We start from the raw sequence: 26103 nt of genomic DNA, 5'->3' as shown, positions 1-26103 counted from the left end.
TTTTGTTTTTGCCTTCTAAATATCATAACTTTTATACAGGGATGTGGAATTTCTATCGCCCGACGCCCGGGACTAGCAGTTTTGGGCGCCGGGCAGGTGAATTTGTCCGGCCCTTAGCCCGGCTTTGGGCAAGCAGGGCCAGACCTGACAAGTGCGGCGGCGATCTGCAGTCTGTATGGAGCGGGCTGCCGACTCCTGCCCGCTCCATACTCTGCAGCCTGTGTCCTCCGAAGCAGAGAAGGGGAGATGAGAAGCTGTGTATAGGTCTTCTCTCCCCTGCTCTGCAGACGTGCGGGGGGAGATGAGGGGGCGTGGCTTGTTGCTCCCCGTGCCGACCTGCATCCTCTGCCTTCACTCCCCCCAGCTGTAGCTTCGGAGAGCTGAGGGGAGGAGACGCGTCTGCACGTGGAGATGCTTGCGGCGCTCTGCAGTATGTATGGAGCGGGCTCCGGACTCGTGCCCGCTCCATACTCTGCAGCCCCCGGCTGTTCTCAGTAGCCGGGGGCCACCGCTAATAGCCAGCATGCGGCGATCGCCGTGGCTGGCTATTAACCCTTTAGATCGCCGCTGTCAAAGCTGACAGCGGCATCTAAAGGGAGATGTGAATGCTCCCTGGTGGGCTAGTGGGGTGGATCGCCCCGCCCCCCCCCCCCCGCAGCACGATCGCAGGGGGGCGATCCACTATGGAGGTAGCCGGAGGGCTTACCTCTGTTCCCTGCTGTCCTGTGGCTCTGTCATTGATAGATCCTGGCTGGACCAGGCTCTATCAATGGATCACAGAGCACACAGATTAATAGAGTTCAATAGAACTTTAGTCATCTGTCTGAGGAATCTAATGATTCCTCCTAGAAGTGTAATGAAGTGTATTAAAAAAAAAAAAAAAAAAAAAAAAAAGTTTTAATAAAAGTTTGAAAGTCACAAATTAACCTAGTGGTCTTCAAACTGTGCCCCTCCAGATGTTACAAAACTACAATTCCCAGCATGCCAGGACAGGTGTTGGCTGTCCGGGCATGCTGGGAGTTGTAGTTTTGCAACATCTGGAGGGCCACAGTTTGAAGACCGCTGCATTAACCCCTTCCATGTTAAAAGTTCAAATCACCCCCTTTTCCTATATAAAAACATGCAAAAATAATAAAAATAAACATTTGGTATCGCTTCGTGCGTAATTGTACAACCTATTAAAATATAACATTATGTATCCCGTACGGTAAATGTAAAAAATACCAAACCACAGATTTGCAATTTTTATAATATCCCAGAAAAAAAAAGTTAAAAAGCGATTAAAAAGTCAGATCAATACCAAAATGGTACCTATACAAAAAACTGATTATGGCGCAAAACATGAGCCCTCATACAGCCTGGTATGCAGAAAAAAAAAATAAAGCTACAGGGGTTAAAAAAAATGGCAATTAAAATTTTTTTGAAAAAGTCCAGAATTAGTAAAACATGATGTGAACGATACAAATCTGGTATCGCTGTAATCAGGCGCCTAAAGTATAAACCTAACATGTTACCTCAACCACAAGGTAAATGGCGTAGAAAAGAAAAACCAACAAATCTGCTAAATTATCTTTTACTATTTCAATTTCATTTCCCATATATATATTTTTATTTTTTTGGTTCGGAGAATATATTATTGAAAAATTAAAAGGTATCCTTATAGTAGGTAGTTATTATAGTAGGTAGTTATGGCTATTATAGGGCGAGGAGGAAAAAACTAGAGTGTAAAAGCGAAAATTGGCCGGGACAAGTGGATCGCCATGAGGGACAAGTAGATTTTGCTCCATTTTAGTCCTGTGGACAAGTAGTTTTTATAAAATTTCCCGTTTGCACCCTTATATGCCCGTAATTCATTACGGGCGTTATACAGTGACGGGACATAGTGGCGGAAAAATTACTGCATGCAGAGACTGCCCACTTTGTTGTTTCTAGCTGTGCCTTGTTTAATAATATTATAATTATATATATATATATATATATATATATATATATATATATATATATATATATTTTTTTTTTTTTAGGGATCGACCGATATTGATTTTTTTAGAGCCAATACCGATAACCTGTGAACTTTCAGGCAGATAGCCGATAACTTATACCGATATTCTGTGCATTTTAATCCCCCCCCAAAAAAAATATCCTTGGTAAAATGAGGGGTGTGTGCGGGTATACCCTGATAAACTGTTTCTGGCTGCGCAGAAGCCGCTGCAGATCAAAGATTTAACCTCAAGGACCCAGCCAATTTTCACTGTAGGACCCGACCCTTTTTTTTGCACATCTGACCACTGTCACTTTATGCATTAATAACTCTGGGATGCTTTTACCTTACATTCTGATTCAGAGAGTTTTTTCGTGACATATTCTACTTTATGTTAGTGGTAAATTTTCGTCGATACTTGCATCATTTCTTTGTGAAAAATGCAAAAATTTCATGAAAAAATTGAAAATTTTGCTTTTTTTTTTTTTTTTTACTTTGAAGCCCTCTGCTTGTAAGGAAAATAGACATACTATATAAATTATAAATTGATTCACATATACAGTATGTCTACTTTATGTTTGCATCATAAAGTTGACATGTTTTTACTTTTGGAAGACATCAGAGGGCTTCAAAGTTCAGCAGCAATTTTCCAATTTTCACAGAATTTTCAAAATTGGAATTTTTCAGGTACTAGTTTTGAAGTGGATTTGAAGGGCCTTCATATTAGAAATGATATATTATAAAAACTGCACCCCTCAAAGTATCCAAAATAACATTCAGTAAGTGTGTTAACCCTTTAGGTGTTTCACAGGAATAGCAGCAAAGTGAAGGAGAAAATTCAAAATCTTCATTTTTTACAGATGTTCTTGTAGACCCAGTTTTTGAATTTTTATAAGAGGTAATAGGAGAAAAAGCCCCCAAAAATGTGTAACCCAATTTCTCTAGAGTAAGGAAATACCTCATATGTGTATGTCAAGTGTTCGGCGGGCGCAGTAGAGGGCTCAGAATGGGATTTTGTAGAGTGAATCTTTCTGAAATGGTTTTTGGGGGACATGTCACATTTAGGAAGCCCCTATGGTGCCAGATCAGCAGAAAAACTCCACATGGCATACTATTTTGGAAACTACACCCCTCAAGGCACGTAACAAGGGGTCCAGTGAGCCTTAACACCTCACAGGTGTTTGACAACTTTTCGTTAAAATCGGATGTGTAAATGAAAAAAGAAAATTCTCACTAAAGTGCATTTTTTCCCCCCAAATGTACCAAGGTAATGGGAGAAAATGCCCCCCAAAATTTGTAACCCCATCTCTTCTGAGTATGGAAATACCCCATGGTGCCAGCACAGCAAAAATAAAACCCCACATAGCATACTATTGGCATACTATTTTGGAAATTGCGCAAATCGCCAGTGTGAATGGGGGAGTCTGATGTAGGGATCGACCGATTATCGGTATGGCCGATAATCACGATTTTGGGCATTATCGGTATCGGCAATTACCTTGCCGATAATGACCCGCCCCCCCAGCACCACCCCCTCCGCACCGCGACAGCCAGGACCCTTCAGATCAGCTGGGACGCAGGCGGAGGTCTCCTTACCTGTCTCCGCGGCGTCCGATCGTCGATTGATTGTTCCAAGCCTGAGCTACAGGCTTGAGCAATCAAGCCCTTATCTCACTGATCTGTGTAAAGCTATGGCTTTGCAGGGATCAGCATAGGAGATCAGTGTGTGCAGCACTATAGCTCCTTATGGGACCTATAACAGCAAAAAAAAAAAAAGGAAAAGAAAAGTTAACAAAAAAGGTCATTTAACCCCTTCCCTAATAAAAGTTTGAATCACCCCCTTTTCACATAAAAAGAACAATAAAACAAAAACTGTAAATAAAAATAAAAACATGTGGTATCACCACGTGCGGAAATGTCCGAACTATAAAAATATATAATTAATTAAATCGCACAGTCAATGCCATGCACGCATAAAAATTCCAAAGTCCAAAATAGCGTATTTTTGGTCACTTTTTATATCATGAAAAAATTTATAAAAAGTGATCAAGAAGTCCCATCAATCCAAAAATGATACCGATAAAAACTTCAGAACACGGCGCAAAAAATGAGTCCTCATACCGGCCTGTACGCAGAAAAATAAAAAAGTTATAGGGGTTAGAAATGAGAATTTTTAACATATAAATTTTCCTGCATGTAGTTATGATTTTTTTCCGAAGTACGACAAAATCCAACCTGTATAAGTAGGGTATCATTTTAACCGTATGGACCTACAGAATAATGATAAGGTGTTATTTTTACCGAAAAATGAACTGCGTAGAAACGGAAGCCCCAAAATTTACAAAATGAAATTTTTTCTTCAATTTTGACGCACAATGAAATTTTTTCCGTTTCGCCGTGGATTTTTGGGTGAAATGACTAATGTCACTGCAAAGTAGAATTGGTAGCGCAAGAAATAAGCCATCATATGGAATTGATGATTTTTAGAAGGTGATGAGGAAAAAATGAAAAAGCAAAAACAGAAAAACTCTGCTTCCTTAAAGGGGTACTCCGCCCCTAGACATCTTATCCCCCATCCAAAAGATAGGGGATAAGATGTCTGATCGCCGCGGTCCCGCTGCTGGGGAGCCCTGGGATCCCCGCTGCGGCACTGCGCTATCATTACAGCACAGAGAGAGTTCGCTCTGCACGTAATGACGGGCAATACAGTGGCCGGAGCATAGTTACGTCACGGCTCCGCCCCTCGTGACGTCACGGCCATTTCACGCCCCTTTCAATACAAGTCTATGAGAGGGGGCGTGGCGGTCGTCACGCCCCCTGCCATAGACTTGCATTAAGGGGACGGGCCGTGATGTCACGAGGGGCGTAGCCATGACGTCACGCTGCTCCATCCCCTGTATCGCCCGTCATTACGCACAGAGCGAACTCGCTCTGTGCTGTAATCATAGCGCAGTGCCGCAGCGGGGATCCCGGGGCTCCCAGCAGTGGGACCGCGGCGATCTGACATCTTATCCCCTATCCTTTGGATAGGGGATAAGATGTCTAGGGGCGGAGTACCCCTTTAAGGGGTTAAAAGCAGTAAAACAAAATAAGACCTATATAATTTGGGTGTTGTAACTGTATGGACCTACAGAATAAACATAAGGTGTCATTTTTACCAAATATTTCTCTGCGTAGAATCGGAAGCCGAAATGTAAGTTTTTTATTTTCAATTTCGCTCCACAAGAAATTTTTTGGGTTTTTGCCATTGATTTTGTGGTGAAATGGTTGACTTCATTACAAAGTGTGGCAAAAAAAACAAGCCCTCATATGGTCCTGAAGTTGAAAAATTTTAAGCGTTATGATTTTTAGAAGGTGACCTGGAAAAACTGAAAGTGCAAAACAAAAAAAAAAACCCCTACAGGATCCATGACGTAACGTTACGTCCCGACACCCTGGGTCTTAAGGACCAAGGACGTACAGTTCCGTCATGGGCAGTTCTGGTCCCCGCCGTGCGCCAGGCGGGGATCGGACTGGGATGCCTGCTGAAATCATTCAGCAGGCATCCCGTGCAAATGCCCAGGGTGGTAATGTAATGTAATCAGTAATGATCACAGCATCTGAATGGTTAATGGCGGCTAACAGTGCGATGACTGATGTCCACCTTTACCAGCAGATTCCTGTCTGCTGTCAGCAGCCGGGACCTGCCTGTGTGATGCGAGCACAGCTCCTGTGCTTACTACATGTACAGGACATAAATATACGTCTTGGTGCGTTAAGTACCAGCGCATCAGGAAGTATATTTACATACAATGTCCTTGAAGGGGTAAAATATGTATCCTGATTGCTGTAGTTTTGGTCAAGTATATGGCTGAAAATTAACGGTATACATTAAGTGTACCTGTCACTTGCAAAAACTTTATATAAAGCAGATAACATGTACAGTGATCCCTCAAGTTACAAGATTAATTGGTTCCAGGACAACGATTGTATGTAGAAACCATAACCCTATGGAAACCTGGTAATTGGTTCTGAAGCCACCAAAATGTCATCCAAAAATAGGAAAAAGTGAGGATTAAAGAAAAATAAGTAGGTAACTAATGTAGATAAAGCAAATCCTTACATATAAAAGTAATAAAGATCTGCTGGGAGCTGTAATTACTGTCTATGTAGAGGACAGGAGCTTTTTCAGGGTCCTGTACAGTACACACAATGTCCTAAAAAAGTAACATGGAGCCGCCCTCACCTGGCGTCCAAAAGGAGCAGCTAACTGTGGCACAGGTTAAGAGTACACAGTGTCCCCCCAAAAAAAAAAAAAAAAAAAAAGGGGGGGGGGATGAAATGGAGCCACCCTCACCTGGAGTAGCTATCCCTGGCACAGGTAAAGAGTAGTACAGAACATGTAATACCTCCCTGTACTGTAGGGGGCGCTACCAGACAGGAATTCAGTGCATACCCTTCAGTAGTACATGAGTTTTACCAGTGAATGCCCATTCTGATTGGTCGGGTCTTCCAGCCATTTCCACGTTTCACACATCTGGACTGTCCATAGCATTGTATGCTGCGTCTGGTTTCAAGTTACCATAGTTCAGAAAAGACCATTGTATGTTGAAACTATTGTATGTTTAGGCCATTGTAAGTTGAGGGATCACTGTATATTAGTAATATCCGTTGGTTAAGAAATACGTACGATGGCCTCTCAGGCAACGGTGACGGGTCCTGAGCGGCTGGGACAGGCGAGTACAGTACTTTACATTGCACGGATCCCTCAACATACGATGGTTTCAACAAACGATGGTTTATTTGGAACGGATTACCATCGTATGTTGAGGGACCACTGTATATTTTTGTGTGACAAATGGCTGCCTCGTCCCTGCAGCTATTGACCGTGTGTCTATGCTCAGAGACAAAATACAGGAAGCGTGGAGGAGACCAGGAGAGCTCTGTGTAGGCTCCTGGCTTGTCAATTATCCTGCTGTGTGAGCCTGGAGAATGTCACTGCACATCAGTACATTATATAAAAAGTTTTTGCAAATGGCAATGCCCATTTAAACAGACAGCCGGCCACCAGAACGCGATTGTAGTTTCACACCACAGATACGTCGGAAAATGTCAAAACGGCATGATGAACTGTCCCTGCTTCGGACCTAGTTATTTCAATGGCCCAAGTGTAGTCAGCTAGTGCTAACACTCAGGAAAACATTTTCCCCAAGGTATAAGAGATTTGTCTTGGACTTAAAATTGCTGCAAGTCACAGTTCTCAGTGTGAGCCAAAACTTTTACACACTCAGGAAATGACCCAAGCGTAATCGGGGGGGGGGGAAGATTTATCAATACCTGTGAAAAGAAAAAGTTGCCCATAGCAACCAATCAGATTGCTTCTTTCATTTTGCAGAGGCCTTGTTCAAAATGAAAGAAGCAATCTGGTTGCTATGGGCAACTCAGCAACTTTTCCTCTGGACAGGTTTTGATAAATCTCCCCCTAGATGACTACGCTTGGGCCATTAAACTGAATTGGGCCCCAAACATCAAGGCAACAAAGTGAAGTGGGCCAAACAAGGCAACAAATCATCATCAAGTGACCTCACCAAGAATCTGCAACAAACCGGCAGCAAAATCCATATTTGTTCTATGCAGATTCGGGCAGATTGAACAAAAGATGAAATCTTTGATAAAAATAAATCCTCATCACAAGCAACATGTGAATGTAAAAAGAGTCTCCTGTACAAACCACCAGGAGACTGTCAACACATGGATGAGGTTCTGTAACATCTCACTCGCTGGCCTGATACTCAAGTCCACTGAGTTTTGGTGGCAGGAATATACAAAATTATCCAAGTGTGAACTAGGCTAAACAGGGAAACCTGAGGGACCCATTATATACGTTAGGGAGGAAATAGAAGCCGCGGTACTAGTGTGAACAGGTCTCAGGGAAGGGTTTTCTAACAAGTCTGCCTGCAGGTGTGCAAAACTACAACTTCCAGCATGGCCGGACAGCCGAAGGCTGTCCGGCCATGCTGGGAGTTGTAGTTTTGCAACAGCTGGTGGCACATTGGTTGGGAAAGGTATAATAAAAGCCAAAAAGAGAGATAGCCCCTGGGCCTTTCACTTAGTAAGAAGCCTTGGGTATCATCTCTCTTTATACAAGGCTAAGCAGAAAGGATGCTAAAGGCAGAGCCATGTGCTGCACAGGAGAAGTACACAGCGTGCACACAGGACCGCACGCCTCAGCCAGTACCTCACCATGCCTCCCGCCTTACCTCAAAGTCTTCTCCTCCAGTTTCTGCTTCTTGGGCTGAGGCTCATCTGCCGCCACCTTCATAGTGCCTGCTGTATGAGATACCGGGGCGAGGGAGAACTAGAAGAACGGACGGGGGCAGCTTCAGTCAGACTCCCGAGCAGAACAGTCTCTTCTCACTTCCTGCGCTGCCCTCACCTCTATCTCTCAGCGCTCTTCGCTGTCCTTACCGCTCCCCGCCCTCCCCTTTCACTCCTCCCCTCAGAGTTGTCAACCCCCACCGCGCAGTACAGCCTCTAAACACGACCACGCCCCCTCCTCTAAGCCGCGCCCTGCTCCAGTTACCTAGCAACCGCCTCTAGGACTCGGAGGGCTGTCCCTAACAAACGCCTGTCACGTGTATACACTTTTTTTTCCCATCAAAAACCTGCCAGTCATTTGCATGCATTCATGTAACTCATTATGCTAATGCATAGCATATTGGGTCATAACAAAAACAGTAATATGAATACTCCATCACATGTAAATTAAAAAGTAAAAAGTTTATGAGCAGGCGATAATTCTGGGCAGCCCTACTGGACTGGGGCCCTGCCGGCCATCTTTGTTGAGGCATCTGATGCTGGATGATGTGTCAAGCGGCTTACGAGGACCCTTCACTTCCTGCTGCATCCAATTGATTGATTTCGGTAATTTATTATGGTGTGCTGGCTGCGCGGAGCCCCCCCGAGTGTGTTGTCTTTTCGTGACACGTGATTTGTTGGGATTGTTTTGGATGGTTGTAATAGAAAAGTTTTTTGTGTAGTAACTATATATATAGATGTTAGATGTTCCTATGTAGATACTGGATTAGGCTGATGTATTTTATAGCAGTTGTCTAAGTAAATACAATCCTGGCATTCATCTGCCATGTCTAGGCTGGCACGATTGGTTGTAATCTTAATGTTTTCTCAGTTGCCTCCTTGCAGGTTCAGCACAGATGGGACCTGACTTTAAGAAAGTTTTATGGGGAGACTTGGTGACTCTATCTTCCAGCCATTGTATAGTGCAGTAACTCAGTGTACACATGTATATCTTATACCCGTGTTTCCAAACCAGTGTGCCTCCAGCTGTTGCAAAACAACAACTACCAGGCTGTATTCGGGCACAATGGGAGTTGTAGTTTTGCAACAGCTGGAGGCACAACGGTTGAAAACACTCTCTCATCATATGTAGTTACACGTAGTGTAAAGTTTATACCTTTCGCATATGATTCTCTTGATCTTCTTAGTACATTTTAAAATATATATTAACACTTAAAGGGGATTTTCGTAGCTTCAGTATAGAAGGTTCTTTATTAGGATTGGCCATCGATACCAGAACGCCAGGGGTCCGACTCGTAACACTCCCGCTGATCAGCTGATTTAAGGGACACAGAGCTCCAGCGGTCCATGGGGTCTCTTGTTTAGCAGGCTTACCACTGTACACTTTATTGTAGTTGTGCTTGGCAATGCAGTTTTCTTTCCTCAATGGATTGGGCTGCAATACCAAGTGCAGCCACTAGCAAATGTACAGCACTGTGACTGGGAAACCATAAAGTTGGGTTCCCCACCATAGAATAGACCAGGCATAGGCAACCTTCACCGCTGCAGAAGTTTTGGACTACATCTCCCATGATGCTTTGGCAGCATTTTGACTGTATGAGCATCATGGGAGATGTAGTCGAAAACATCTGCTGTGCTTAAGGTTGCTGAGTTGCCCATAGCAACCAATCAGATTGCTTCTTCCATTTTTTTCAGAGGCCTTTGTAAAAATGAATTGCATTCAAGTTGCTATGGGCAACTGAACCACTTCTCCTATGCACAGGTTTTGATAAATCTTTCCCCCCCCCCTCCCCCATGAGTATTGAAGCCCCCGCAAACCTCTTGACGCTTACGTTTATAGAGTCTAGGTTCACACTGCGTTTAAGGATTTTGTCACGTGTCCGTGGCATCCCGCTGAGAACAAGATGACAACATATACTGTAGCAGAGGGCAACAGCACTTCGTTCAGGCCATGTATGCTAATTAGAACAGACTGAACCAGGTTTTTGAGTCTACTGAAAATAGCGCCTCAGTTGGTAATTGGCTGAACTGGATGTCACTGCTGAGACCAGTTCATCTTTTAAGACAGGGGTCAAGCTTTCAGCAGGAAGAGTTTGGCCCTGTTCTGGAGAATGCAGGGGGTCCCAGAGGTCTAAACCTCTGCCATCAGATTCTTATTCCCAGTGTATCCCAACCAGGGTATTAACTTAGGTCTTTGTGTGAGATGCCAGTCTTGATAAATCCCTCACTTCATGTTTTCTAGTAAAGTGGCCATTTTTGCAACATATTTTAGGCACTTTTACAAACATCTGTTTGGCTGGAAAAAGTAAATGCTGCTAGATGTTATCTGGAAGTCAGCAGAAAAATATAAAACACCATCTTTTTTTATTTATATACCGTATATATTCGAGTATAAGCCGACCCGAGTATAAGCCGAGACCCCTAATTTCAACCCAAAATCCCAGGAAAAGTTATTGACTCGAGTATAAGCCTAGGGTGGGAAATACCTCATCCCCCCCTGTCATCATCCAGACCCGTCATTAACATCCTCATCATCCCCTTGTCATCATCCCACACATCCCCCCTTCATCATCCCCTTGTCATCATCCCACACATCCCCTTATCATCCCACACATCCCCCCTTCATCATCCCCTTGTCATCATCCCACACATCCCCTTATCATCCCACACATCCCCCCTTCATCATCCCCTTGTCATCATCCCACACATCCCCCCTTCATCATCCCCTTGTCATCATCCCACACATCCCCTTATCCCACACATCCCCCCTTCATCATCCCCTTGTCATCATCCCACACATCCCCTTATCCCACACATCCCCCCTTCATCATCCCCTTGTCATCATCCCACACATCCCCCCTTCATCATCCCCTTGTCATCATCCCACACATCCCCTTATCATCCCACACATCCCCCCTTCATCATCCCCTTGTCATCATCCCACACATCCCCTTATCATCCCACACATCCCCCCTTCATCATCCCCTTGTAATCATCCCACACCCCCCCCCCCCCTTCATCATCCCCACCCCCCTTCATCATCCCCACACCCCCCCCCTTCATCATCCTCTTCTCATCATTCGCCCTCAGTGGTCTTCAACCTGCGGACCTCCAGAGGTTTCAAAACTACAACTCCCAGCAAGCCCGGGCAGCCATCGGCTGTCCGGGCTTGCTGGGAGTTGTAGTTTTGAAACCTCCGGAGGTCCGCAGGTTGAAGACCACTGCGGCCTTCAACATGCGGACCTCCAGAGGTTTCAAAACTACAACTCCCAGCAAGCCCGGGCAGCCATCGGCTGTCCGGGCTTGCTGGGAGTTGTAGTTTTGAAACCTCCGGAGGTCCGCAGGTTGAAGACCACTGCGGCCTTCAACATCATCCAGCCCCCTCTCACCCCCTTTAGTTCTGAGTACTCACCTCCGCTCGGCGCTGGTCCGGTCCTGCAGGGCTGTCCGGTAAGGAGGTGGTCCGGTGAGGAGGTGGTCCGGGCTGCTATCTTCACCGGGGGCGCCTCTTCTCCGCGCTTCCGGCCCGGAATAGAGCCGTTGCCTAGACAACGACGCATCTGCGTCGTTGTCAAGGCAACGTGACTATTCTGAGGCCGGGCCCGAAGCGCTTAGAAGAGGCCTCCCCGGTGAAGATAGCAGCCCGGACCACCTCCTCACCGGACCACCTCCTTACCGGACAGCCCTGCAGGACCGGACCAGCGCCGAGCGGAGGTGAGTACTCAGAACTAAAGGGGGTGAGAGGGGGCTGGATGATGTTGAAGGCCGCAGTGGTCTTCAACCTGCGGACCTCCGGAGGTTTCAAAACTACAACTCCCAGCAAGCCCGGACAGCCGATGGCTGCCCTGGCTTGCTGGGAGTTGTAGTTTTGAAACCTCTGGAAGTCCGCAGGTTGAAGACCACTGCGGGTGGGGGAGTTCACTCGAGTATAAGCCGAGGGGGGTGTTTTCAGCACGAAAAATCGTGCTGAAAAACTCGGCTTATACTCGAGTATATACGGTACTTATTTATTATTTTTTAGGCTTTTTTCTTCATTTGTGCTGAATATTTTTTATAGGTCAGTCTTAGGGCACTCTAGTTAAAAAGTTCCCAAACAGAAGTAAAAAAAAAAAAAAAAAAAAAGGGAACAAAGTTTTTTGGCAACTGTTGAACTGCCTTACTTTCAAGCATCTTATAGATTCTCTATTAATAGGATCTGTCTGATCACAGATTCCCTTTAAAGCGTACCTGTCATGGTGCAAAAAAAAAGAAAAAAAGTGATCTGTTACTCAGGACCCAATCCTGATCATGTGCATATAATTTTTATGTGTCTCGGACCTATATATCCAGAGATAAAAGCATTTATCTGCTGGTGAGTTACTTTTTCATTGTGCAGGCTGGAGGGGGTGTGTCTGTCTGTCTCCCTCACAGGAGCAAGCCTGGGCAGTCAGCCAATCAGTACTCTCTACTCTGTAACCCTTTCCTCTCTGGTTTTATGCTGTGTCATATGTCAGAGGAAGATACTTGGAGCTTGCCTGCAGTAATCAGAGGACATTATGGTGAATTCATAACAGGATAAAATGTATAAATATAAGAATAGATCTTTATAAAATTAGTGCAAGGATTTTTTAGATAAAAATACAGCATTTTTTATGAATACATGTTCTATATGTTTTATCTTCTCCTAGTAAAGCTGGATGCTAATCAGCATAGCTGTCACTGTGTGTCATTCATCTTTCACAGACTCCTGAATGTCTGATCAACTTCTTTGTTATTCAGGAGTCCGAGAAAGGAGTCCGAGAAAGCTTTGACTATTTCAGCATGTTGGGAGTTGTAGTTTAGTAACAACTGAAGCTGCAGTGTTTGTAAATAACTGTGTTAGAGCAGTGTTGCCTCCAGCTGTTGTAAAACTACAGCTCCCAGCATGTCCACACATCCTTTATCTGTAGTTTTGCATACACAATAGAAATCTCCTATACTGGATACCGGTATGCTTTACGGCCGGTATCCAGTATGCTGTAAAATCTAGACTAGTCTGTCTGTCTAAAAGACAGGCGACCCCTAGTGGCGGCTATTTTGAGCTTGAATTTCAGGTGACAATTTAATTTTTTTTTAACAGGTGTATATTGTGAAATGTCATATTATAATGAGTCCTGCAATATATGAAACGTTTTTAACAATGACAGTGCCTCTTTAAAGTCCCCAAGAGCTTGGTCCAGGGATGCAAAGAAACAAAAGCATTTACAAACATTCCATTATCCTTTATTAAACTTTTGCAATTGCAGAATTGTTGCATGCCTATTGAAGTCAATGAGTAGCAAAATCCGCTGCAGAATTTCCACAGCATGAAATATGCAAAGGATGAAGTACGAATGGAAGTGCTAGGGTTAACCCTCTATATTTAAGTTCACTATCTTCTCTTGGACTCAGCAAGTTATCCTCAATATAGGGGCTTAACAATATGGTATAGATCAGGGGTACTTAACTATTTTTAGTAAGGGTCCTCTTATTCAGGTCTGACATCTGGTAGAGGTCCTAGCTGAACGCTAAGGCCTGGTTCACACCTAGCGGCCTCATGGCCATGAAGGAAAGAGCAAACAAGCAACTGAAGTGTGGTGGATGAATGACCTGAGTACTGCCACACACTGGGACCCTGGTATATTGCTGCCACATACAGTGGGGCAAAAAAGTATTTAGTCAGCCACCAATTGTTCAAGTTCTCCCACTTAAAAAAAGATGATAGAGGCCTGTAATTTTCATCATAGGTATACCTCAACTATGAGAGACATAATGAGAAAAAAAAATCCATAAAATCACATTGTCTGATTTTTAAAGAATTTATTTGCAAATTATGGTGGAAAATAAGTATTTGGTCACCTACAAACAAGCACGATTTCTGGCTCTCACAGACCTGTAACTTCTTCTTTAACCCCTTAAGGACAATGGATGTACTCCTACGCCCCCGTTTCCGAGTCCTTAAGGACCGAGGACGTATGAGTACGTCCTGTCCATTCCCGGCCCCCCCACCGCTAGCCGGAGGTCATGGTGACCCCCCCCATGTCGGCGATCGCAGCGCATCGCTCGTCAATTCAGACGAGCGATGTGCTGCGATTCCGTTCCCCGCCGCTCGCCGGGCGGGGATCGGAGCCGGATGTCTGCTGATTACATTCATCAGACATCCCGGCAGTGTGCCGGAGGAGGTCTGGACGACCTCCTTTACCGGCGATCGTTGCAGGGCGCCGGTAACTACTGACCGGCGTTCTGCAGCGGTTCCGCGTCATCAGGGTCACGTGTGACCCTATGACCCGGATATAGATGGTGACTGGTGGTGTAATATACACCACCAATCACCATCCGTGCTGTACTGGGGCTGGCATTGTGGCCAACCCCCCTCAGTACAGTTGTGATTGGGTGGCCAAAGTGGCCACACCAATCACAGTGTAATGGGAGGAGATGTGGGGGCTAGGAGCATGTTGCTCCATTCTGCCTGCCATTCCACAGAGATCTGGCAAGCAAGACGGAGCCCCGTGCTGCCCACCATCCCCTCAGTTAAAAAAAAGTGCCCCTTGCCCCCTTTCTTTGGCCCCTTGGCACAGAAATCCCCCAGGGTTAGTTTTAGATTAGGTAGGGACAGGTTAGGGTTAAAAAAAATTTTTTTATTTTTTCAGCGTACATCAGTGGGTGTCCGGGGGTCCGTAGCACCTTTAGCTGCGTGACCCCGGCCCTGCTGGGTCGCTGCGGTCTGCCGCCAGCGTTTTTTTTTTTTTTTTTTGTGTGGGGGTCTGTGTACAAGCCACCAGCCACTGTTCTGGGCTGAGTGGCCGGACCCCCCACTGACTTCTGCGCCCCCTGCCGCCACAAGCGCTAATCAGTGCGCACACCACTGATTAGATAAACGCTTTTTTTGGCGCAGGGCTTTTTTGCGCTAGAAGTCCTCTTTTTAAAAAAAAAAAAAAAAAGTCCCCTTTTTATTTTATATTTTTTTCTGTTAGGGCAGGTTAGTTTAGTAAGGTTAGGTTAGGTTAGGTTAGGGCGGGTTAGGGAGGTAGTCTCGCACCACACCACACGCAGCACATACACAAATAAAGTTTCCCCACACACACACACCCGTATCCCCATTAGAGTAGGGAAATGGCCCGCAGAGTTTTTCGGCGGAGGAGGCATATGCCATAATTGCCTCAGATACCGAGAGCGGCTCAGAGGACGATGAAGACCCCACCTTCCTTATTTCATCGTCCTCCTCATCATCTAGTTCTGATGATGAGCCACCAAGGCGGCAGAGACCCCGCCGCGCGGCGCCGCAAACCTCCTCTGCCCTTGACCCTGTGCCCCATGCTAGTATGAGTCCCCCTGGCGCTCATAATAGTGAAGCCCCCCAGCCAAGATCACTGGTACATCGTACCGGAGAACTTGTCTGGACTCAGCCAGCGGACCAAAAGCCTTTTTCAGTGACGACTTTGTTAATTTGATGGTTACACAGACGAATCTGTATGCCCAACAGTTCGTCGCCGCTAACCCGGGCTCACTTTTAGCTAGACCCGGCGGCTGAACTCCAGTCGATGAAGCCGAAATGAGGACCTTTTGGGGCCTCGTGCTGCATATGGGTATAGTTTAAAAAAAACAGTGTCAGGCAATATTGGAGTGGGGCCGTCTTTTACCAGACACCCCTCTACAGTGTGGCCATGGCACGTTCCCGGATCGAGGCCATTCGGAGATGTTTGCATTATGCTGTCTCTCATCAGCTTTAAGGGGAGACTCAGCTTCCGGCAATACATCCCTACCAAGCGAGCGCGGTATGGAGTGAAGATGTATAAACTTTGCGAGAGTACCTCCGGGTACACTTGCAGGTTTATAGTGTATGAGGGACGAGATTCCCGTTTTGAACCCCCAGAATGTCCCCCCACTCTGGGTGTTAGCGGGAAAATCATTTGGGGCCTTTTGCACCCATTGCTAGATAAAGGTTACCACCTTTACGTGGATATCATTTATACTAGTATCACATCCCTCGCCGCCAGATCCACGGTCGCTTGTGGGACAGTCCGGAAGAATCAAAGAGGCCTTCCGCCCCATCCCCTACATGCTCCTATCCCCCGGGGTGAGTCCCGTGCCTTTTCCCATGAGAACCTGTTGTTGGTCCGGTATAAGGACAAGAGGGATGTCCTCATGCTCACCACTATTCATGGGAACGGCAGCACCCCTGTCCCTGTGCGAGGTACCGCGGGGCTGGTCCTCAAGCCCGATTGTATTCTGGACTACAATCGGTATATGGGGGGAGTTGATCTTTCTGATCAAGTCCTGAAACCATATAATGCCATGCGGAAAACACGCGTATGGTATAAAAAGGTTGTGGTCTACATGGTACAGGTTGCCATGTACAACTCTTTTATACTGTACCAGAACGCTGGCAACACAAGGACATTCCTGGAGTTTCAAGAGGTAGTTCTAAATGCCCTCATCTATGCTGACCACCAAAGAGCGGGTCAGAGCACCTCTGGAACTTCAGGTCCCCGGATCGTCCCCGGCCAACACTTTCCAGGTGTGATCCCCAACACTGGAAGGACGGACGAACCCAGAAGAAATGCAGAGTGTGTCACAGGAAGGGGAGACGGAAGGACACCATGTACCAATGTGACACTTGCCCCGATCATCCGGGCCTCTGCATAGGCTGCTTCAGGGAGTATCACACTTCCATGGAGTACTACATTTTCCATCCTTTGCCCTAATTTTCATTCCCCAGAATTCGGCTCCAATGTACCAGTCCAGGGTACATTGACTTCCAAATTTTAAACCAAAACACCCCTCACCCCACCCTCACCCCCCCAAAAAAAAAAAAAAACTTTTTCCCAATACCCCAATATCTTTTTTTTTTTCTTCTTTCCCCTAAAAAAATGGGTCATGGGACACAGAGTCAACAGCATTGGAGGTTTGCAGTTGCCTCAAATGCGCAACGCTCTCTCTCCCCACCTGAGCGGGTTGCGCATTTGAGGTAACAGAATAGGGACGGCCCCACACATCCCCTTCCCAGGATGATGATTCAGAGTATAGGGTTTGGGGCGGGCATCATTTTTCCTTTTGGCTGTACTCTGGGTCATCATTCTGGGAAAATAATTGGGAAAATTATTGGCATATCAGTACTACATTGCAAATTTCTTCCCCACATAGTACACTTCATCCATTCCTGTTCCAAATCTCCACTTCACCCTATACACCTTCCCTAGGCGGTGTACTGTTTGTAATAGGCTCACATGTGGGTGTTCCTTTCTTGTATTTTCCTCTGAATGTATGTAACTGTTAGGTCCGTAACAAACATCCGCCTCAAATGCGAAGAGTTCTCGCTGAGCTCTGTTGTATTTCCAGGTGACAATTCGGAGTCCCATGTTAGTTGTTCCCAGAAAAATGAAGCATAGCTTAGGTTGAAAATTGCAATTTTCAAAAAGCTACCCTTCATCCATTCCTGGAAAATAAATTTAGGAAACACCTGTGCGTTCAAAATGTCCTCTTTACCCCTATACCCATTCCTCAGGGTGGGTACTTTCTGTAATGGTGTCACATGTGGGTGTTTCATTTTTGTATTTTCCTCGGAATGTATGTAACCGTCAGCTACTTATATGCCAAAGGCCACAAATACAAAGTGACCTCTATGACTTCTGAGCCTTGTTGTGCGCCCGTCCAGCACGTTACCCCATATGTGGATGTATTTTTATAGTCAGGGGGAAAAGCCCTCCAAAATTTGTAACCCAATTCCTCATATTACCCCATGTGAAAATGTTAAAAATTGGGTAACCCCAGCATTTTAGTGTAAAAAAAATAATCAAATTTTTCAATTTATGGCCCACTTTTCAAAAAACCTGTGAGGTGTTATTTCCCCATGTTACATTCATTGAGGGGTTTTAGTTTCTAAAATGGTGTCACATGTGTTTTTTTATTTTTTTTGCTGTTGGGGGCAACAAATTTCAATTTCAACAAAATTTTCACTCCTTCCATTCTGAGCATTGCAGTGCGTCCACAGAGCAATTTACATCCACATATGGGGTATTTTTTTTTTCAGACAAAATTGTTCTACAAATTTTGGGGGCCTTTTGCACTATTACCCAATGTGAAAATGAAACATTTGGGGTAACACTATCAATATTGTGCAAAAAAAATCAAATTTTTCACTTTTACGTCCCACTGGTCAAAAAACCTGTGAGGTGTAAGTACTCACTGTAACACTGTTACGTTCCCGGAGGGGTCTAGATTCCAAAATTGTAATGCCATGTGTTTTTTTTTTCCGCTGTCCTGGCACCATAGGGGCTTCCTAAATGCGGCATGCCCCCAGAGCAAAATTTGCTTCAAAAAAGCCAAATGTGACTCCTTCTCTTCTGAGACCTGTAGTGCGCCAGCAGAGAACTTTTCACCCCCTTATGGGGTGTTTTCTGAATCGGGAGAAATTGGGCTTCAAATTTTGAGGGGTATTTTCTGCTATTACCCTTTTTCAAAATGTAACATTTTTGGGAAAACAAGCATTTTAGGTAAATGGTTTTTTTTATTTTTTATTTTTTTTTTACATTTGCAAAAGTCATGAAACACCTGTGGGGTATTAAGGCTCACTTAATTCCTTGTTACATTCCTCAAGGGGTCTAGTTTCCAAAATGGTATGCCATGTGTTTTTGTTTTTTGCTGTTTTGGTGCCCTAGGGGCTTCCTAGAGGTGACATGCCCCCCAAAAACCATTTCAGAAAAATGTTCTCTCCAAAATCTCCTTGTCGCTCCTTCGCTTCTGAGCCCTCTACTGCGCCCGCCGAACACTTTACATAGACATATGAGGTATGTGCTTACTCGAGAGCAATTGGGCTACAAATACAAGTAAAAATTTTCTCCTTTTACCCCTTGCAAACATTCAAAAATTGGGTCTACAAGAACATGCGAGTGTAAAAAATGAAGATTTTGAATTTTCTCCTTCACTTTGCTGCTATTCCTGTGAAACACCTAAAGGGTTAACACACTTACTGAATGTCATTTTGAATACTTTGGGGGGGTGCAGTTTTTATAATGGGGTCATTTGTGGGGTATTTCTAATATGAAGACACTTCAAAACTGAACTGGTCCCTGAAAAATATCGAGTTTGAAAATTTTGTGAAAATTTGGAAAATTGCTGCTGAACTTTGAAGCTCTCTGGTGTCTTCCAAAAGTAAAAACACGTCAATTTTATTATGATATTTATTAAATTTATTATATATAAAGTAGACATATTGTATATGTGAACCAAAAATTTTTTTTATTTTGAATATCCATTTTCCTTACAAGCAAAGAGCTTCAAAGTTAGAAAAATGCTAAATTTTCAATTTTTTCATCAAATTTTGGGATTTTTCACCAAGAAAGGATGCAAGTTACCATAAAATTTTACCACTGTTTTAAAGTAGAATATGTCAAGAAAAAACAATCTCGGAATCAGAATGATAAGTAAAAGCATCCCAGAGTTATTAATGTTTAAAGTGACAGTGGTCAGATGTAAAAAAAAATGCTCTGGTCCGTAAGGTGTAAAATGGCCTGGTCCTTAAGGGGTTAAGAGTCTCCTCTGTCCTCCACTCGTTACCTGTATTACTGGCACCTGTTTTAACTTATCAGTATGAAAGACACCTGTGCACAATCTCAAACAGTCACACTCCAAACTCCACTATGGCCAAGACCAAAGAGCTGTCGAAGGACACCAGAAACAAAATTGTAGACCTGCACCAGGCTAGGAAGACTGAATCTGCAATTGGCAAGCAGCTTGGTGTGAATAAATCAACTGTGGGAGCAATTATTAGAAAATGGAAGACATACAAGACCTCTGATAATCTCCCTCGATCTGGGACTCCACGCTAGATCTCACCTCATCTCACGGGGTGTCAAAATGATCACAAGATCAGTGAGCAAAAATCCCAGAACCTCACGGGGGGACCTAGTGAATGACCTGCAGAGAGCTGGGACCAAAGAAACAAAGGCTACCATCAGAAACACACTACGCCGCCAGGGACTCAAATCATGCAGTGCCACACGTGTCCCCCCTACTTAAGCCAGTACATGTCCAGGCCCATCTGAAGGTTGCTAGAGAGCATTTGGATGATCCAGAAGAGGATTGGGAGAATGTCATATGGTCAGATGAAACCAAAGTAGAACTTTTTGGTAAAAACTCAACTCATAGTGTTTGGAGGAGAAAGAATGCTGAGTGGCATCCAAAGAACACCATACCTACTGTGAAGCATGGGGTGGAAACATCATGCTTTGGCGCTGTTTTTCTTCCAAGGGACCATGACGACTGATCCGTGTAAAGGAAATAATGAATGGGGCCATGTATCGTGAGATTTTGAGTGAAAACCTCCTTCCATCAGCAAGGGCATTGATGATGAAACGTGGCTGGGTCTTTCAGCATGACAATGATCCCAAACATACCGCCCTGGCAACAAAGGAGTGGCTTTGTAAGAAGCATTTCAAGGTCCTGGAGTGGCTTGCCAGTCTCCAGATCTCAACCCCAGGGAAAACCTTTGGAGGGAGTTGAAAGTCTGTGTTGCTCTAGATGAGATCTGCATGGAGGAATGGGCCAAAATACCAGCAACAGTGTGTGAAAACCTTGTGAAGACTTATAGAAAACATTTGACCTCTGTCATTGCCAACAAAGGGTATATAACAAAGTATTGAGATTAACTTTTGTTATCACCAAATACTTATTTTCCACCATAATTTGCAAAAAAATTCTTAAAAAATCAGTTATTTTATGGATTATTTTTTCCTCATTATGTCTCATAGTTGAGGTATACCTATAATGAAAATTACAGGCCTTTTTAAGTGGGAGAACTTGCACAATTGGTGGCTGACTAAATACTTTTTTTTGCCCCACTGTACTATGCCCCTGGTATATTACTGCCACACACTATTCCCCTGCAATATTACTGCCACACGCCATGCCCCCAACACTGTGCCCTGTACCGACTAATTGTACCTCTGTGCCCCCAAGAATTAATTATGAGACTGTGCCCCCAGGATTAATTATGAGACTGTGCCCCCAGAATTAATGATGCTGCGGTGCCCCAAAGAATTATTGATGTTCCCATACAGTGGACATATTTCCACTGCTTATAGGCCTGTAAACCACAGCATAATCCATATGTGCTTACTGTGCTACAGTGGATTTGTCATGTTCTCTATGTCAATACCCTGGCACCATCACCTGTAGGGCACACACGATCTTACAGTATTACATTTCCCAGTCACCTTGTCCATTTATTGTTAGTACGTGTTACATTTCTAGTTGGTATGAAGTGTTCTGTGCAATAGGTGTCTGTTCTTATTATGTTCAGTGTAAATGCAACTGAATATGATGCTACGGGCTTTACTCTCCCTAGAAGCAATAGCTGTCTAAATATAAACTATATGTTCCCAAAATAAAGCCTGCTGGATATTTCTTCAGCCGATCATGTTCCTATATAAAAATAGACACAATTTCAGCTGCTATTCATATGAAATAAAATTTCTGCTACTGGTCTGCAACATATCAAATGTATCATAATTGTTTATGTATAATGAGTATATATATATATATATATATATATATATATATATATATATATATATATTGTTGCACTGTTAAGCAGTTGCACAGTAATAATTATTTTCAGCCATTATAAAGCTCACTTATCAGGAGTCTCAAAGGTTCATATTGGACAAACTGATAAGATATGGTTCTATGAGTCTTGTATCTCAGGTCACAGAGGTTCTAAAGGAGCCCTGGGATAGGCTCACCTGATGTCTTTGCTATGGTGACTGGCAGCATAGGGAATATGTACAGCCCAGTAAATTGTAAATTAAGATACTTAAACAGCTACTGTGTAAATTATATAGACTGCAAAAATGTGCATTTATGCTTATTACTTGATTTTGTGTTGTTTTTTTGAAAAAGTAAAAAAATAAATAGGACATTTCATTTTTGACCAGATGCATTGACCAGATTGATGTATACCGGAGATGTAAAGCAATAATGCTGTGTGAGCCCAGCCTTAAAGGGGTTGTCTGGGGATGGGGTGCTCCAGCTGGCTTAAAAAATACCCTACTGTTGCCATCCCAGTTTGGATTGGTTAACTGCTAATAAGCACTTCTGTGTCCCGTGTGGATACTCAGATAATGCATATCAGCCAATTGCACTGGAACCATTGGGATGGCAGCAGTAAGGGATTGCGTAGGTGAATATATCATTGTTTTTAATATAATTTTATTTATATGATATGATTTTATACTTTTACACGTAAATATCTTCATGTACAGACATAAACTGCATTTGAGTTCAAGTAGTGGAGGGAGAGAAAAAGTGGAAAGAAGGTATTGAGTTTTGAAAAATAATGAGGGTGGGGGTAAACAGCCATTAGATTAGGGAATGTAATAGGTCTACTTAAAAAGAAAAGATGCGGGATGAACATAACCTCAACAGTAAACAATTTTTAAAGGATTCTATTTGATAGAGGGAATGAATATATGTTATTAGAGACAGGCAGTCACTAGTAGTAGAACAGGAGTGATGTCACGGAAAGATATATAGTTGGGTTTCATCAGTGTACAGATGCTAGTGAAAGAAGATTCTGCTTATAATTTGTCCAATAGGAGCTTGGCAGAAAAAGGAGAGGACCTAGATAGAATTTTTGGAACCCTAAAAGCAAAAGTCAGAGGAGAAGGGATAAAGGCAGCAAAAGTTAAACTCCTCTTCTCCTACCCCTCCCTATCTTGATTGATGTGCAGAGCTCAGTGCTGGAAGCCAAGCCCTGTGCATCAGTCAGTCAGGGGAGGAAGGAGTGGGAGGGAGCTTCCTTCTGCCCTGCACAACCTCTTTGACACTTCAGTTTGGAGCATGATCTGGAGAAGATTCCCCTTTAAAAGATACTGCTCTCTTTTAGTTTTTTTCCTATGTTCCGTGTAACTTGATGGTTCTATCCTACTGAGTAGAAGTTGGAAAAAGTGGACTCTGCAGGGAGATTCAGAATAACCAAAAGAAGGTAGTTTTTGTTACATTCCGCTGTCCTAATTTGAGATATTAGTACAGGCAGTTTCTATAGAGTGAAGAAACCAGATTGTAAAGGTTTAAGATGGGGTCAAGCAGCAGGTAGGTGACTGAGCATTTCAGTAGTTTAGAGAAAAAGGGGAGAGAAAGATACCAAAAGAAAGAGAGAGACTTTAGGTTTTAGTTAGGTGAATATTACAACCTGGAAAAGTAACTGTTCAAGGTGTGAGGGAATAAAATTAGTTATGTCACTAGTAAGGGGAGACAGGGGTCTTTTTGGATGATCTGTTAGAGGGGAGAATTCATAGGTGAATAGGATTGTTTGGCACTGGGAAGGTCCGAGTATACGGTCAGAGTATACAGAGTAGGACCTTTATAGTGGAAGAAATTTGATGACATACGAGGAATGACATATGTCATATGACATCTAGAGGAAAAACAAAAATGTGGGTTGCAGCTTCAGCCCTACACATGCAGCTATAGGTAACAGATCCGATAATCATATCCACTGTTTACAATACGTTTTCATCTATTTGCCTCTGTACCAATGAGCATCCTGGTTAGAAATGTCAACATTTTGAATGGATTGGGTGAAACCCATGATAACAAAACAATATGTTTGCTTTTCCTGCAGAAAATGATCCACAGCCTCTTTCTGATCAATGGTTCTAGTGACATTTTCTTAGAGAAGCATTGGAAAAGTGTTGTGAGCCGTTCTGTCTGTGACTACTTCTTTGAAGCACAGGAGAAAGCAGCAGATATTGAGAATGTGCCGCCAGTTATCCCAACCCCACACCACTATCTTATCAGCATTTACAGAGAAAAAATATTCTTTGTGGCAGTAATTCAAAGTGAAGTGACACCCCTTTTCGTCATTGAATTTTTGCACCGTGTCGCTGACACATTTCAGGTAATCATTTCATTCAATTTCTGGGAAAAATATATTTCATAAATGTAATCTATAAAAAAATTTTTTTTTTTAATACTGCCAAGGGCCCCATGCATAAAATAATTACATGTTAGCCTCCACAGCATCCCCATACTTGTATGTCTCATGTTTTAACTTAAACAATATGACTATAGATCATCGTTGGTATAGTCTTATGGCTGTAATAATGGATCACAAGCAATCCCATTTTACATTTAATGTGTCCTAGGACAACCACAGTTTATGTCACATGAAAATATAGACTGAGATCTCTTTTATTAAAATGCATAGCCCTTAACCCCCCTGCATTCTAAGCATACATTCACATGCAGCAGTTTCAATGTATTCCTGCATTTGCTGTAAGTAGAACGACCAGATATTGCATTACTGTAAACAGTCAAGTTCCCAAATATTCTTAAAAGTAGGCAAGTATGGTATTGAAGCTGCAGCCCTGAGGATATAAATAATGCTGACCTGCTATGTATCTCCTCAGCACCTGCTCCATGGCTCAGCTACATTAGAGCAAATCTGCTGCTTGAACTAGTTTGAATACAGTGAAAGAGATAATAAATTCTAAGATAGTGTCCTTAACCCAGTCCTCAAGACCCAGCAGCATTCTGGGCTTTTTCTGTTACTCCATTAGAATAGAACAGGGACAGATTCAAACCCTGGACTGTTGGTGGGCCTTGAAGACTGGGGTTGAGGACCTCTGGACGAGTCTGTCTAGGAATGCACAAGATTTATGACAGTGGCTTAAGCTGTTGAAATATTGGCCCAGATTTATCAAACTGTGTAAGAGAAAAAGAGGAGAGATTTTCCCACAGCAACCAATCACAGCTCAGCTTTCACTTTACCAGAGCTCATTAGCTGAGCTGTGATTGGTTGGTGTTGGAAAATTAATCCACATTTTCTCTCACACAGTTTGATAAATCCTCCCCATTGTTTTTATGCTCTATGCTGTGTGGCATTGTATGCGAGAGCAGGTATGCTCTACACCTGTCATATCCTGGGACCATTATGTTAGACCCCAGGGAATTGACAGGGTTTTTTTTTTTTTTTTTTTTAAGGCGCCTTAAAGGAGTAGTCCGGCACGCACTTTTTTCATTTTATCCCGACCGGGCTGCAAAATAAAAGAAAACACACTTTCTCTTACCTGCCAACGAGCCCCCGTAGCTCCGGTACAGGTGTTCGGTCGCCCGGCTGTATTCTTCTTACTTCCTGTTAGCCCGGCACGTCACACGGAGCTTCAGCCTATCACCAGCCGCAGCGATGTCCCGCCTTGGCAGGTAAGAGAAAGTGTGTTTTCTTTTATTTTGCAGCCCGGACGGGATAAAATGAAAAAAGTGAGCGCCGGACTACTCCTTTAAAGAGCAGGCATTGACTTGTGGGAGGCACCAAGGAGCAAGCTCAGTTCCATCTGTGAGAGAGCTACTTAGCATATCCCTTTTCCCTAAATTCCCAGTGTAGCATGAATCCTGTAATGCCTTCTGGAGCTCTCTTCAAGGAGGAACTTTACCCCTTTAGTTCCACACCAAAGGTCTGTCTGCTAACCATCCCACACTCTGCTCTATACTGAAAAGGGGCTACGCCCCTGAAACAACTGGCTACAGATGGATAACTTTTCCTTTTTAGAGTGATTGTGGCTTGGTTGTTAAATCCACAGTCATCTTTAACCCCTTAAAGGGGTATTCCAGGCAAAACCTTTATATATATATATATATATATATATATATATATATATATATATCTCAACTGGCTCCGGAAAGTTAAACAGATTTGTAAATTACTTCTATTAAAAAATCTTAATCCTTTCAATAGTTATTAGCTTCTGAAGTTTTCTGTCTAACTGCTCAATGATGATGTCACGTCCCGGGAGCTGTGAATGATGGGAGAATATCCCCATAGGAACTGC

At 43.6% G+C, this 26103-nt stretch overlaps 2 protein-coding genes across 2 annotated transcripts in view; one reads left to right on the top strand and one right to left on the bottom strand.

Annotated features, from left to right (window-relative positions):
* Nucleotides 1–8480, bottom strand: part of ADK (adenosine kinase) — a 343651-nt gene extending 335171 nt beyond the window's left edge. The window contains exon 1 of the mRNA XM_056531262.1: nt 8221–8480. Coding sequence (XP_056387237.1) covers nt 8221–8282 — 62 coding nt within the window. The 5' untranslated portion in view covers nt 8283–8480. The remainder of the gene's footprint in view (nt 1–8220) is intronic.
* A 152-nt stretch (nt 8481–8632) lies between these two features.
* AP3M1 (adaptor related protein complex 3 subunit mu 1) overlaps nt 8633–26103 on the top strand; it is a 64727-nt gene continuing 47256 nt past the window's right edge. Inside the window, exons 1-2 of the mRNA XM_056531261.1 lie at nt 8633–8884; nt 23898–24173. Of these exons, the coding sequence (XP_056387236.1) occupies nt 23901–24173 (273 nt within the window). The 5' untranslated portion in view covers nt 8633–8884; nt 23898–23900. The remainder of the gene's footprint in view (nt 8885–23897; nt 24174–26103) is intronic.

Source organism: Hyla sarda, chromosome 7 (assembly GCF_029499605.1).
Source record: "Hyla sarda isolate aHylSar1 chromosome 7, aHylSar1.hap1, whole genome shotgun sequence".
Classification (NCBI taxonomy): domain Eukaryota; kingdom Metazoa; phylum Chordata; class Amphibia; order Anura; family Hylidae; genus Hyla; species Hyla sarda.
This window is presented reverse-complemented; position numbering and strand designations above follow the sequence as displayed.